General features: G+C 54.5%; 1 protein-coding gene across 1 annotated transcript in view; it reads right to left on the reverse strand.

Moving 5' to 3' along the window:
* The window catches only part of TECTA (tectorin alpha), a 31,230-nt gene that overhangs the window by 12,176 nt on the left and 4,915 nt on the right, over positions 1-14,139 (reverse strand). The window contains exons 3-10 of the mRNA XM_075774356.1: positions 13,193-13,326; positions 11,627-11,914; positions 7,106-7,243; positions 6,370-6,535; positions 3,720-4,132; positions 2,868-3,438; positions 1,706-2,298; positions 664-1,237 (exon numbers count right to left, since the gene is read on the reverse strand). Coding sequence (XP_075630471.1) covers positions 664-1,237; positions 1,706-2,298; positions 2,868-3,438; positions 3,720-4,132; positions 6,370-6,535; positions 7,106-7,243; positions 11,627-11,914; positions 13,193-13,326 — 2,877 coding nt within the window. The remainder of the gene's footprint in view (positions 1-663; positions 1,238-1,705; positions 2,299-2,867; positions 3,439-3,719; positions 4,133-6,369; positions 6,536-7,105; positions 7,244-11,626; positions 11,915-13,192; positions 13,327-14,139) is intronic.

Below are 14,139 nucleotides of genomic sequence, written 5' to 3' on the forward strand. Positions count from 1 at the left end.
TGGAATGCTCCTATACCAGATCATAAAACTTCTGATACCTCCTGAAATGCCACCCTGAAATCACTTCGCTGGGAAATCTGTCTCTGCCAGCACGAGCGCCGCTTAGAAACTAACGTTGGTACATGGGGCGGTGCTGCCTTGCCTTCGGGCTCGTGAGACATTCCTACTTCAATTCCCCTTTCCCTTCCATATGCTATGCAGGAGAGCGCTTCCTACAAGCCGGACCTCTTCGTGGCAGAAAGCTCTACCAGGCATAGACCTTTGGATGGCAAAGCCGATCTTTGGTTGACCAATAGGGAAGAGAGTAGGAAAATTGGCCCAGCTTGCCAGCATTTGGGCAACTCCTCCCTACCCCTTCGTATGACTTTGGACACCTAACGCTGCCCTTAACGCTGTCGGGTCAGGGTCTCCCTCCCAAACAGCCCTTCTACCATTGAGTGTCTTCCGGCTCGGCCACGGAGGAGCACCCAGTGGCTAAGAGGTACCCACCGGAGACAAGAGAAGGGAGGGGGGGAACAGAGCCCGTACTTTTTGGCATCCTGTAAGAAAAGCTGCTTTACCTCTGTGCGCTCGCAAGCTCCTGACAAAAGATTCTGCCTGAGGTCGGGGGGTCTACACCCCCTTCTCCCCACCCCTGGTACTTAAAAGCTTTGGCAGACTCACGGCAAAAACTGTGGCTTCTCCACTGGCCGATGTCCACCTCAGCATTCTTGCAGGCGCTGGCATAGCGTGCCACTGAGTCGCACAGCTCTGACCGGTTGCCCCCGCTCTGGCACAGGCGGAAAAGGCACGTCCTGTAGTAGGCCGAGACGTTGACCACGCTGTGGCACTCCAGGAAGGAGCTGTTGGTGGGGTCATTGATGATGCCGCAGTTGGAGCGGCTCCTGTAGGACTTGAGCAGCTCCGAGTCATTGTGGCAAGCCTTGAGGAGGTCCCCGCACTCCCCGTTGCAGATCTCGTCAAACGTGGTCCAGCTCTCCAGGAAGAGCTCCAGGTTGTCGGTGCACTTGCCCTTGGGCAGGCAGAACTCATCGCTGGCATTGCCGTTGAAGAAGCCGCACAAGCCCCCGGTGCAGTTGAAGTAGGCAGTGGAGAGGTGGATCTCCAAGAGGCCTGAATCGTAGTAGCTGATAGCCAGGAGCCCCTCCGACTCCATCACAGTGCTGTTGTTGCTACGGTAGATTTCCAAGCGGCCAGAAGGATGGAAATAAGGCAGCTCCACATCGTAACCGTTCACCTACAAGTAACAAGCAGATCGAGACGCTTCAGGGAGGGCAATGTGACTTTGCACAGCTTCGCATCTCCTGGCCTCACCACACTGGCTAACACTATGTGCTTCCTGACCGGGACCCACCCTCCGAAGCCCGGAGCCTCCTTCCTATGGTTGTTTCCTTGTATTTTGCCCCACAGAGAATGTTTTTCCAGGGAAAAAAACAAGTTGCAGGAGACAACCGCAATGTCGGGAAAGTCTCCAGAGCTGACTCAGCAAGCAAACAGGAATAATGGCGCTGCAACAAATTCATAGACACCTAAAGGGCCTCCACACAGTGATGGCACACATAGGCTTCCTCCAAGTGCTACCTAGGGGAACGGTCCGGGGCCACAGACACACAAGCCCTTCTCCAAAGGGACATCGGATCACAGCGTGAGCCATTGCCACCCGCCCTGGCCCTGGGGTGGGCCGCCCTGACAGCAGCGCCTTTACCTTGATCTCTGACAGGCTGGTGCCTCCAATCTTCACCTCTTGGCCAACTGCCTGGATCCGCACGACGCGTGGCCCGTTGGGAGCGGATCCAGGCTTCTTTTGGCTGATGTCTACCTCAGTGAAGTCTGGTCTCTCCGGGCAGGTTTTGAGCAGCGTGTAGGAGTGCTCCAGTGGATAGGGGAAAGTGACGCCATCAAACGTCTGCAACACCTGGTTCTGTCCCACCAAACACAGACTCTCTCGCTTGGGGTAGCAGCCCCGGTAGCCATTCTCAATGGCACAGACCTCTCCTTCGGGACAGGTGGTGTTAAAGCACCTGGCCTCCCCACCATCCTCGCACTGGCACTCCAGCGTGCAGTCCGCTGCCGCCCAGAAAGACTCCCCGATGGCGTAGTACCGGCCGTGCACATCACAGCCGCACTTCTGGATGGGGACGCAGCGGTCTGTGCTGAGGACGTGGCCCTCGTTGCACTCGCAGCCCTCGGTGCACGGGGATTCGCAGGCCAGCGGGGCCGTGAGGTCCGAACACGTGGCAGGGCAGCTGCTGGCACATACCGAGTAGTGGCTGAGCTCCGGGCACCGCACGGCCATCGCTGTGGGTGCAGAGGGGAGACAAACAACAGGAGGACCACGTTATGGCGTGGGTCAGGGCCAGTTACCTCTTTCCCATTGACCCACAGCAGAGATGACGCAGGGTGACCTGAGAGCCCTGCTTGATGGTAGAACTGGTCCCTCCATTCCTTTTCTGCGCCTCCCCACCCATTCCTCTCATGCAAGCAATAGCTTCTCTTAAACACCCCCAGAGCCATCAAGCTGCCCACAGGTATTTAATGCCATAAGTGAGGATGGTGGGCCGAGAAGCGTGCCATCGGCCAGTCCCTGTTCCGGTCCAGCCTCCGTCTCTCATCACGGCAGCCGACCATCTGCAGAGCAACGTGGAGCTCCTGCCTCATGCCTGGTTTGTGCTGCTCTTTTGCTGGCGCAAGAGTCTGATGCTGTGGAGAGGAGGGACCGATCGGCTCTCATCCGACTCCCTCTGACTTGGGCGACTCCCTCCCCTGGATTTCCCCCCCCCAACATGATGTCACGCACTGCTGGGCACCTGAAATCGCTCCCCTCCTCCAGAGGGGAAGGCTCCCGGCACGAGCACGCAAACACTTACCGCATCCCGTCTGGGTGCGCCACTCTCCCACTGAGATGCCCAGGGCCTGGCACACCGTGGCGTACGCCTGGATGGCTTGGCACAGGCCGGTGCCGTTATCCCGCGCACTGCAGAGATCGTAGACGCAGCTGTGGATGAAGGCAGTGGGGTCCACGATGGCGCTGCACTCCCACAGCGGCCCACCACTCTTGTTGATGAAGCCACAGTATTCGGAGGTGAAATAGAGAGACTCGGTGGCGGCGTCACAGAAGCTGCAGTTGTCCAAGCAGCCATGTGAGCATTTCCGCTCGGGGTGCGGCACTTGCCAGCTCTCACCCAGGTCTGGCACAGACAAGGCCAACCTCCCGTCCGAGCGGAGGGTATCGTCCTCAGGGTCTTTATTATAATTCCCACACAGACCGCACGTGGCGTTAATGTACGTGCCAGGAACGGAGACGGAGGCATAGTGTTGTCCATCGTAGGTCACTAGCAGACCAAAGTCAGTCTCCAGGGCTGTGGACAATCCACTTTGGTAGACTTTTATTGCACCCAGTTCCAGGGAGACAGGTAGGGACACCACCAAGTCATCCACCTGCAGGAACAACACCAGACGTCTAAGCCGGCACGCAAAATAGCAGAGCTCTTAGACCAGGACACGGACGGGAGCCGTACAGCCCCGTTACAGGGTCTTGGGGTTAGGGATGCGTGCAGAAGGACAGCCATTGGTAAGCCACAGGCATTTGCTGTCACGGCTATCATCACCCGTGCCCGTTCCCCAGGGCTGTCCCATGCTCCCAGAGCTGCTGTCAAGGTCTCACTGCCACCTTGGAGGAACCGACCCGGCAAGTTCTCCCCTTCCAGCAAGGCTCTTACCTTCGCTTTCCCAAAGCTGCCCTTGGGGAGGACGATCTTGTGCGAGTAGACCTCCACAAAAATATCCCTCAGCCAGGAGACGGAGGAGCCGCCTCGGTTCTCATTCTTGGCCTCCACATTGAAGTAGGGCAGCTGGGAGCCTGGCCAGCACTGCCTGGCGAGGAGGTAGGAGCAGGAACCCTGGAAGTGAAAGAGGAAGCCGTCGAAGGTGTGGTAATGTGGATCTCCGAACACCACGCAGGTGCTGCTCTCCACCGGCACGCACTGGAAGAACTTGGTCTTCGGCTCACACGCTTCAAAGGGGCTGCAAGCCATCTCCTGGCAGAAGATCTCATTGTTGAAGTCCAGGCAGCGGCACTTAGTGGTGCAGTTGGCGGTGTCCCAGAAGATCTCCCCTTGACGGAGAAACTGTCCTAGAAAGACAGAAAGGGAAAAACCCACGCTACATCACTTCTCTAAACAGAGGAGCATGCTCTAACCGCAGCGCGTCAGTCCTTGGAGGGGTCTGCTGTCCGTACGATCGAGATCGCTGCCAAAGCATCCTGCTACCGGCACTGCCCTCGTTCCGCTTCAGTATCGTGGGACACAAGAGCTCTTCGTGCGATTTTCTCAAAGGTAAAGTCCACTGGGAAAGCTCGCGCCTTTCGGAGGCCCTTTCTAGTGCTGTCGCTGTACTTGTGCCGTCCTTCAGCTTTGTCGCCATCTCCATAATTCCTCAGCTGACATAACTTTGCCGGTCAAAGAGCGACTCTGCCATCGGTGGCCCAGCGGCAATTCACACCCATTCGGAAAGCGCACGGGGTGCTTGTGAAACCAAAGAGCTGTTGATAAATAACTTCCACACCATACACCAGGAGGACAGCAAACGATGAGTGATCACACAGCAATAGACTGAGCAGACTTGTTACACGGCGGTACCGTAAAGGGAGGCAGGTTTGTGTGGTGAGAGACATGAGAGGCAGAGAGAAGACGAGAGAACAAGGGTGGCAAATACCCGTGAGAGTTTCCCTCTCCTCCATATGGCCATCTTTCACACTTCTCATGTGTGCGGCTTCCGCCGTGCGTGCTGCCTGAATTTACCTCTCCTAAACTTTTTGTTCTCTTCCCTGCCTCCTACAAAAAGCAGCTATTTTCCACTTCCCTGCAACAAACATCATCTCCTCTTAGCAAGACCCACTTGCGAGGGCTCCCGCGCCAACCGTCTCGGTGCAGGGGATGTGGGCAAAGGAGCACCGTTAGGCACGGCGGGCCCCCTCGCCTCTGACAACTCACGCTGCACCTCCTCTCGTGAAGGGCGACCGGCTGCCCACCGTGAAATGCAAATCCAGTGGCGGGATCTACCCACGCTGCCCTCGTCACCTGCAAAGCTGAGACCGGCTTCCAGCCCCTTTGCAAAGTCCAGCTTTTCTTCCTGGGTTCAGCAGCCAGAAGTGGCTGGAGTGGTTGGACCCAAAACCTCCGCTGGGGTTGCAAGAGCCTCGGGGTCTCGCAGGCCCTCTTCGGTACAGTCCTAAACCAGGATATAAAGCCGCCGCATGTCTCAGAGCGGTGACATCTCCACTGTCGGTCGGTAAGCAACATTTCTGTCTTGCTAGAAGACTCCTGGAGCACAGCAGGCGCTCCTGACAGTTTTATCTGTCAAATAGTAATGCAATAATCTCTCTGCAGCAGAGTCCCTGTACAGTCACTGGGTGCATTTATTAATCCCACGCTGTCGGTGACACGTGCACAGACACTGTAACTGGTGCAGGGACATTCCATTTGTCCTGCCTGGAAAACCGGCTATTCCTCCTGCAGAAACAAGGAAAATGGGACCACTCCATCAGGTTTCCTAGTCTAGGGGCAACAGGAAATTGCTGTCCCCAGGTCTCTCCCATTGCCATAATCAGCATCACAGAAAAGAATCGAGATGACGGCTCGGTGGCATCCTATTCCTGCAAAACAGTCGAGCTCCATCTACCCTTGACTTCAGATTAGGGTTCTGTTTCTGGGGCGCAGAAATGGAGGCTTACAGCAACACCATGCTACTAAAATCCCAGGAAGGAAACAAACCTAGCACAGATGACAGTTTCGTTTGCTGGCGGTGGAAAGCAATACTGAGAGCAGAGAAGACTGCTAAGTGTTTATGGACCCCTCTCAGTTTTCTCAGAGCTGCCAAGGCCTGACCCACACTGAGAAGTTGCTGCAAATACTGCTTGTGAGCCGGGTCCGTCCATCCGTAAGAATGCCAACATCCCCCTGGGAGAGCCAACGCCAGCCAGGACAAAGGGCAAACAGCTGACCACGGCTTCTTCACATACACTGCCAAGGATGCTCTCGCACTGACCAAGATGTGCCAAACAACGACAAACTTCTCTGATCACTCTTCAAGGCGTTAGCCTTTTGCAGTGGGCAGACTGTCCATTATCGCTGGGAGTCGGATGATGACTTTGTGCTGCGTGCAGCAACTCAGAACCGTGCATGGGGCCTGCACCCCGCTTGTGTGTTTCCGTCCCCGCAGCTGCAGCTCGAAGAGACGCCTCGGCAAAAAGCACAAATCGCGCAGCAGTCCAGAGCAGTCAGGCACCTCTCCGCCAGCTTCCCAACAGCCTTACTTTTTCCTACGCTGCACGCCAAAACTTGAGAAAAAGCAGCGCCGTATCCCCCTTACCTCTCAAGCTGCAGCCATTGGCCGGATCGATTTCTCTGCCATCTATTTTGAAAGCCCAGCGCCCAGGGATGTTAACGTTGGTTGTTTCTTCGATATTGACTATGTCTGGGGTTCTGGAGCCTGGGATGCTAAAGAAGTTGGTGATATTTCCACCATTGAAGCCAGCCTAAAACAGAGAGAGCGCAAATTCCATCACACATCTTTGCTACGGGAAAGTGATGCTGTATTTCTGCACTCCTCTGGCCTCCGCAACAACTCCTGAGCATGGCTTCCTTGGTTTGAACGTCTCTTTTCAGGGATTCTAGTTTTCAGAGAGTTTGGATGTGAGTGAGAAGCTCAACAGTCACTACAAGCAGTATGGATGTATATTTACACATGTATGTACATGTAAAAATACATACGCATCTATGTACATATCTATATGTATGTATTTATGTATGTATAGATCTATGGGTACATGTATTGAGTGGCTGAGGTAAAGCGAGAAAGTGACGGAGGGAGGCTGCCCTTAGGCAGGGAACCTCGCACCACTCGGGCAGCTGGACTGGCTGCGGCACCGCTGCTGACACCGAATTTTGGAGCGCTTGTCCCACTGTGCCCGGCAGTGGCCTTGCAAGGCCAGTGCTGGGGATGTTGAGGGACCGAGCGGCATGAGTGAGCACGGATATGGTAGGAAAGCTGCAGGCAGCCATCCGAGAGCTCAACAGAGATGGGGATATGGGATCGCGAGCCTCACCTGGGCCATCACCCCGCCGAGACCGGTCAGGGGGTCCCCTCCGCTGGCTGTCCCCGTGGTCCAGCTGATTTCGTGGTAGTTAAATATGGCAAAAGATGACACTCCATCTGTGATCAGGACGGCTTGGAAAGTGTTTACCTGTTGAAAACCACGAGCACATTCACAAGGCGAGACTGCTTTTCTCACACTGCTTGTCTGCCCTTCTGCCATGTTCTGTTCTGGCCCGGGCGAGATGCGGAAGCCTCGCGGTGAAGAGCGGCAGAAGGCAAATGAGACCTGAAATATACTCGTCCTCACTGCTGTGACTCCGCCAGCACCCACCTGGGAGGATGACAAGACTGTCTCCGATCCAATTTAATGCCAATAGATGGCAGCACGAGAATAAGCTCGCCGGGAAAAAGCAATCGGCAGGATTCCGGTTGTTATGACCTGCTCTGTTCCATTACCCTATCTTAGCTTTATTCCTCGCTGCATTATCTTACCCGCTTCCCTTCCACATTCATATCTTACAATACTGTTAACGGTGGATTACATCCAAGTCAACCACGTATACTATGCGCTTTGCTCGGCTGCCAAATCCCCTCGCTACCTGCTAAATCCGCTGCTTTCATTCTTCCTTTCACTTGAAATGACTCTGCATTTCCAGCCCCCCAAACTCCAGATACATTCACGCAACCGCCAGCCTGGGCCCCACGAGAGAAGGACGAGCTTTGTCAGCTGCCAAGCATGGCTTAGCCCCAAGCTCTTCGCTTTTATAGTTGTGCAGAAAGCCAGAAAAGGCCTCTCCCCTTGAGATATCCCCTCTATCCGTGCAGATCCAGCAGCAGAGGTCATCACTGGGAACCAACGGTCACTTCTCTCAGCTTTCTGCGTTTTCCTGTCCTTCCCATCCCTGCCTGTCCTAGACCGCTCTGCAGTGGGACTGTGCCGTGATAAATGACTGCGCCTCCTGCCTCTGAGCGAGCAGGATTTTAGCAGGGAACAAAGCATGGGTTACCCCCCCTTTAATTATTCAAGAGCAATACTAGGAACCCAGCTACCCGATGCTGCAAACTGTGAAGGAAGCAACAGTCACAGAAACAATTATCAGTGATACGGGAAAGCACATTGACTGAACCATCTCACACTAGGAAGCGTTAGGGCTTACCCTGCCAGCGACCCCTGAGCACTGCAAGCGGAGAGAGCTGAGCCGCTCCGCATTAACAACAGGTCACGTACTGCTGGACAAAGGGAAGATGCCAGAACCGAGGGGCTGGGGGTCACTTCGCACCATTTTCCATTCCCTTAGAGCAAACCCACTAGTCTGGATTACTGTGAGCACAAACGCCTGAAGATTCAGGAGGGCACCCCACGGCTGCACTCACTACTTGCACGTCACAAGGGGAAGTCACTTCCAAGGCACATTAGACTCCTGCCAACAGAAATCATAGACTGGTTTGGGTTGGAAGGGGCCTCAAAGATCATCTAGTTCCACCCCCCTGCCATGGGCAGGGACACCCTCCACTAGCCCAGGTTGCCCAAAGCCCCATCCAACCTGCCAGGGAGCCAGGGGCAGCCACAGCTTCTCTGGGCAACCTGTGCCGGTGCCTCTCCACCCTCCCAGGGAAGAATTTCTTCCTCATATCTCATCTAAACCTCCCCTCCTGCAGCTTAAGGCCATTCCCCCTTGTCCTGTCACTCCCTGCCCTTGTCACCAGTCCCTCTCCAGCTTTCCTGTAGCCCCTTCAGGGACCGGAAGACTGCTCTAAGGTCTCCCCGGAGCCTTCTCTTCTCCAGGCTGAACCACCCCAACTCTCTCAGCCTGTCTCCATAGCAGAGGCGCTCCAGCCCTCTGATCGTCTTCATGGCCCTGCGCTGGACCCTCTCCAACAGCTCCACGTCCTTCTTCTTGGGAAAGGAGGCGAAGCAGCCTGTATGAGCTGTCGGGGAGAGTGAGAGGTGTGGGCAGAGCTGCCTCACAGCAGCTGCAAATAGCACAGTTCGCACCGGGGCAAGTGAAAGAGCAAGCTAACGGGAAGCCGCCGATTCCACTCGCACATCCTTTCCCTGGGGTTCCGCCTCCTACGTCTGGTTTCGTCTCCACCACCTCGGCACACTTGCTCACCTTTGCCAAGTCTTTTCCCACGACTGTGAGATCAGAAGGCACCGACGTGTAAAGGCAATATCACTTTGATAGTGCAACAACGGTTCTTCGATGCAACCACAAACCCCGCTCCGGTCAGGTGCCTCTTGGAGGGTGGTGGTAGCTGACCTGCTACCAGGAGGTTCAAGATATCTGGCGCTCCTCGTTAGGAGCGCTTACATGAACCACAAATATTTCCCTGTTTGACGCTCACGGCCAAACATGCATCGAGCACCCTAGCCATCTAGCAAGGCTCCGGGAAACTGAACCTATTTGCTCGGGTGTCATTGAGAGACAGTAGCCGCAGCATCCCTGAGGCCACATTCGCAAAATTGTTTTCTGCACCTTTTCTGCATTGCGATGAATTTCCTGCTTAAGTTGCATCGTGGTATTCCACGTGCCAACCCGGAGCCCTGGCCGCTATTGAACGGGAAGGCTGCTCCATAACAAAATAAATTGCATTGGGTTGCAAATGTAATTCTTCAGGCAATACATGAATCTCTATGTTGCTCGCTGTCTACAAATACATACATACTTTTTTTTTTTTTTTCCCCCTGCAAGCGCTGCCAGGACTGGCAAAAAATGTACATTAAATCTTGAGCCTCTCTAACAAATGAAAAAAGAGCTGAACTGTTTATCAGAGACAACTCCTTGAGACAGAAGCAGCCAGCTTTTGGCACTCAGTACACAGGCTAACCCTAAACAACTCTTTCCCCAAACAACAGCAGGGATCCCTCTCTCACTATCTGCACCCCGAAGCTTCTGCACAGGCCCTACCGGCGACGTGTCAGCAGCCCAGCACGGACTTCCCAAAGTCAGCTGCTGTCGCAGCTCACATATTAACCAGTTATTTAAAAGCTATTCACGCCCTGAAAAACATCACATCACCATCCCTGTCCTCTGAGACACTGCTGGCACATTTACGGAAATGTAACAGAGCTACCACAGCTGAGTCGCTAGTGTGACGCTCTGGTCAGCCTGGATCGGTGTCCCCATGCAGACAGGGCAAAAATGCTGTCAGTATTGCCTTTGGTTTTTCCCCTTCCTACTTCAATGTCCACACAGGATTTCAGAACAGCCATTCAACCCTCTTCTATGAGATGCCCTCGCCACCCTCTTGGATCAGCACTGTGGAGAGAGCGTTTCAGCCTTTGCCACAGAAAAAGCTATCATGATTGGAAAGAAAAAGGCAGTTTTGCCAAATAGAGACAAATTAAAGATCCTATTTTCTCTTTCCTGTCTCCAATTCCTTGGAGAGCAAATTACTTCCAAAACTTAATTTACCACAGATTCCTGAACTACAGCCTTTTCTGCTGGAGCAGCCCTCCCTCCTCGCAGAGGCAAGGAGCAGATAACCTTAGCTTCGTTTCAAAGCTGCTTGGCCTTGCAAGGCGAGCTCGGGGTGCAAAACTGAGCAGACTCGCATTGAATCCCGGGTAGACACGAGCAGTGGGGAGGAAAGGGCAAGTTACAAAATCCAGCCTCAGCAGGGTGACTGAGGAGAAGAAGGGAGCACGGAGCAGAAGACTATTGCCGGCCAGCCAGCCAAAGAAGGGCTTTCGATCCACCTCCACAGCCCATTCTTTCCATCACCCCTCTGAGCGCAAGACCGGTTTATCCTGGACCCCTGTCGTGGGCAGCCCTGATCCAGCACGGGGCTGCCCTCCAGTCCCACTTCAGGACGGGATGCAAGCACATCCATGCTTATTCTCTGCTCCATCCCCGGGCACCGCTCGCCAGGTCGCAGTCTCAGGAGGAGCCCGCCCCGAGCACGCGCAGACGCCGCACACACAGCGAAGCTGCTTTCGACACCTGGCCGGCTGCTTCCGGGTCTTGCCCAACATCCTGGCCCCATTACTGTCATAACATGCCTTCAAAATGAATCTCTCTACACAAACTGATGGCTCAAGTGGGAGCCTCGAGTGGTTTATATCACGACAGAGCTACTGTTCGCTGCCAAAACTTTGGCTCCTTTATAAAGACCTTTCTTCTGAAGTGCCTGTAGCCCCTGCACAAACAGCTCTGTTTTATCCGTGGAAGCACAGGTGACGTGAAGGTCGCATCTCACAGCACAAGGGAAAAATGAACTCTACATTTCTATCTAACAGAAAATAACCACACTGCGATCAAGCTGAAAACTCCTAACTGGTGTCGGAGCCTTGTTTAGGCACGCTGCCTCCAAACACCAAAGAGGCGATGCTTTCCCTGGAGATCTGAGAGCAGGAAGCGAGGCTCATACGGGAGAGAGCAAAAGGACCGTGGTGCTCCTCTGCCCAGAAGGGACCCGAGGAGCATGAACACAAAGTGACTCAATTTCACGTACAAAGGCCAACACAGTTAGATATATAGAGACATATACTCAACCACCAAACACAAGAAGCAGAGCTGATCGCTCTTACCGGAGTCGTGCTGCTTCCTCCGTAGAAAGTGACTTCCTCCCAGGTGACGATGAAGATCCAGATGGCGGAGAAAGAGGACATGTCTTTGAAGTGCTTGCGGATGTCCTTGGAGGCTCTCCTCAGCAGCTCGGGGTCCATGCTCTCCCTGTAGTAGATTTCTCCCCGGATGCCGTTGTGCACATCTGCCCAGAAGGGCGCGATGAAGGCTCGGCCATCCGTCAGGGGAAAGGCTTCCGGAGTGAACTGGCTGACGAGCGCGTTGAAGGAAATCACGCCGTTGTTGTTGACCTGCACAAAGAGACCCGCTTTCGTTTGAGCGAGCCTTTGCAGGTAGAGGAAAGCTGCTGGTTTATCAGAAAATGTGGGGTGAGTGACTTTTGGCTGAAGGTAGCTTATAATAATGACAGCCGGTGAGACAGCCCAACCACCTAGGCAGAGATTCAACTTCATCCTACCAGCGGCGGCCAAAGGCTGAGCGCAGGAAGCCCCAAGCGGAACAAAACCCTGAAAAATCTGCAAAACCGGGGTCCTATGGGCCAACACAGGAGAGGCACCCATCAGAGCAGGGTGGCACCCGGCTCGGCTGGGACCCTGCCTTGGGGCCCTGGGTTTACCCAGCCTTTGGGGAGCAGCTCTGCAGCACCGAGGGACCCGTTGTACGACACAGGTGGCTGCACGGCACGAGGGCTCTCCGGCAAAAGAGCTAAAGCATCAAACCCGCTGCCTTTGGCTTCGTCGTCTGTGACAGATCTTGGGGCTCCCCAAGACCAGTGTGACATGTGGTGCCGTGGGCAGCCTCCCCTGAGCCTGCTGAAGATGCTTCCCAAAACAACAACTATTTCTGTAGACCATGGAGAACGAGTGGCCCTGCTGTCCGGATGCTGAAATCTCCCACAACACAAGCATTCGCAGCCTCCCCGGGATTACTGCTTTCCCAGGACTGCTGTGCAATAACCCTGGGGGGCTGGCAGGTTTATCCCCTGCTTTGGACCGGGCAAACCCACAGAGACCCACTCGCCACAAAACATGGATGTGCTTGGGACCTGGCATGTGGTGCGGCTGACTTAGGCCCTAGTCTAAGGCACTGTTTTGGTGTGCTCGGGTAAACCATCCCAACCCAGCCCGGAGGAGCCGGTGTCCCCTTTGCCAGGCTTTCGCTGTGCTATCATCTGAGAACACCAGCAGCCTGTCCTTGTCTCGGGCACCTACGTACGGGTCCAAACTATTGCCCTTTTTTTCCCCTCCCCCCGTGGGTGTCTGCATGTTCTTGTTTCTTGTCATGTAACAGGAATAATGGTCCTTGTGTCAAGGCCTTAGCTTTGCTCTACCATTTAATCACCTACAAAGAAAATTTATTGCCTTTTATATTCCTTCCCCATGAACATTAGCCCATTAAATATACCTTTGACTTTCTTAATCATAAAACCTATCAGTTCATGAAATCTAAGAACTTGTCAGGTAGATGCTAATAAATCTTCCGATTCCTGACGACGGGGAGAGTGTGTTTAAAATGCAGCCGCTAATGGCAAGGAACAGGATACAGGGAAGGTCTGCTTCTCCACTTACATAAACGCTTCTGTATGGGGCTCCAAAAAAGATGAATGGCACGGAGATCTTGATCTCGGGAGAGCTTCCATCATCAACTTTGGGCGTTTTCGTGTCATTCTGCCAGAACGGATACAGGCTCGCCGTGGCGTGAGCTGGAAGGAGAGGGAGAAGAGAGTCCTTACGGCAACGTCAGGACCGTTTCTGACTTCAGAGAGGCCACGGCAGGGCCCCCAGAGCTGCCTATGCCCAAACATCGGAGTCCTGTGAAGAGGGAAATCGGTGCCTTGCCCTCACCTCCTTCGCCGGTGCAGACGTGCTGGGGATGCCGAAGGTCTGCTGGCCACCAGCCTGCGCCTAAATCGCGCGGCGCTTTGGGGAGGGGGTGAAACGCTACGCTGTGCACTTGAGGTGGCAAACTAACAGTAACTAGCCAAACCAGTACTTGGCCACGAGGCCATGTTCTGCATCGCTGCTGCTGAGGAAAATAGCACCACATCCCACCAGCCAAAGGTTTTCTCAAGCCAGAGCACAGATGCTAGCTCTGGGACTGGCTCTGGGACAGGGCCATCACGGAGACCATCATTCAAAGGTTATTTAGGGCACTGAAGTGACCACAAAATGTGCGTACAGCTCACAGCTGCCCATTTTTACTTTCCATGTGACTGTGATCAAGTCATAACACCCATGTCTCGGCTTTGCATCATGACAACAAGGACACCGGCTCCATGCCCCCCCCACTCCAGGATGGGCAGGATTTGCTGTTTTAGACAGCGAGATACTCGTGCCCGGGGACCAAAGAGCACCAAGACCGACCACTGTGTTGGTTTTGCGTGGCAAGGTTTTGGTAGCGGGGGGGGGAGCTACAGGGGTGGCTTCTGTGAGAAGCTGCTAGAAGCTATCCCTGTGTCTGATAGAGCCAATGCCAGCCGGCTCCAAGACGGACCCGCCGCTGGCCAAGGCCAAGC

The sequence above is a fragment of the Balearica regulorum genome, chromosome 23 (assembly GCF_011004875.1).
Source record: "Balearica regulorum gibbericeps isolate bBalReg1 chromosome 23, bBalReg1.pri, whole genome shotgun sequence".
In the NCBI taxonomy this organism is placed as follows: Eukaryota; Metazoa; Chordata; class Aves; order Gruiformes; family Gruidae; genus Balearica; species Balearica regulorum.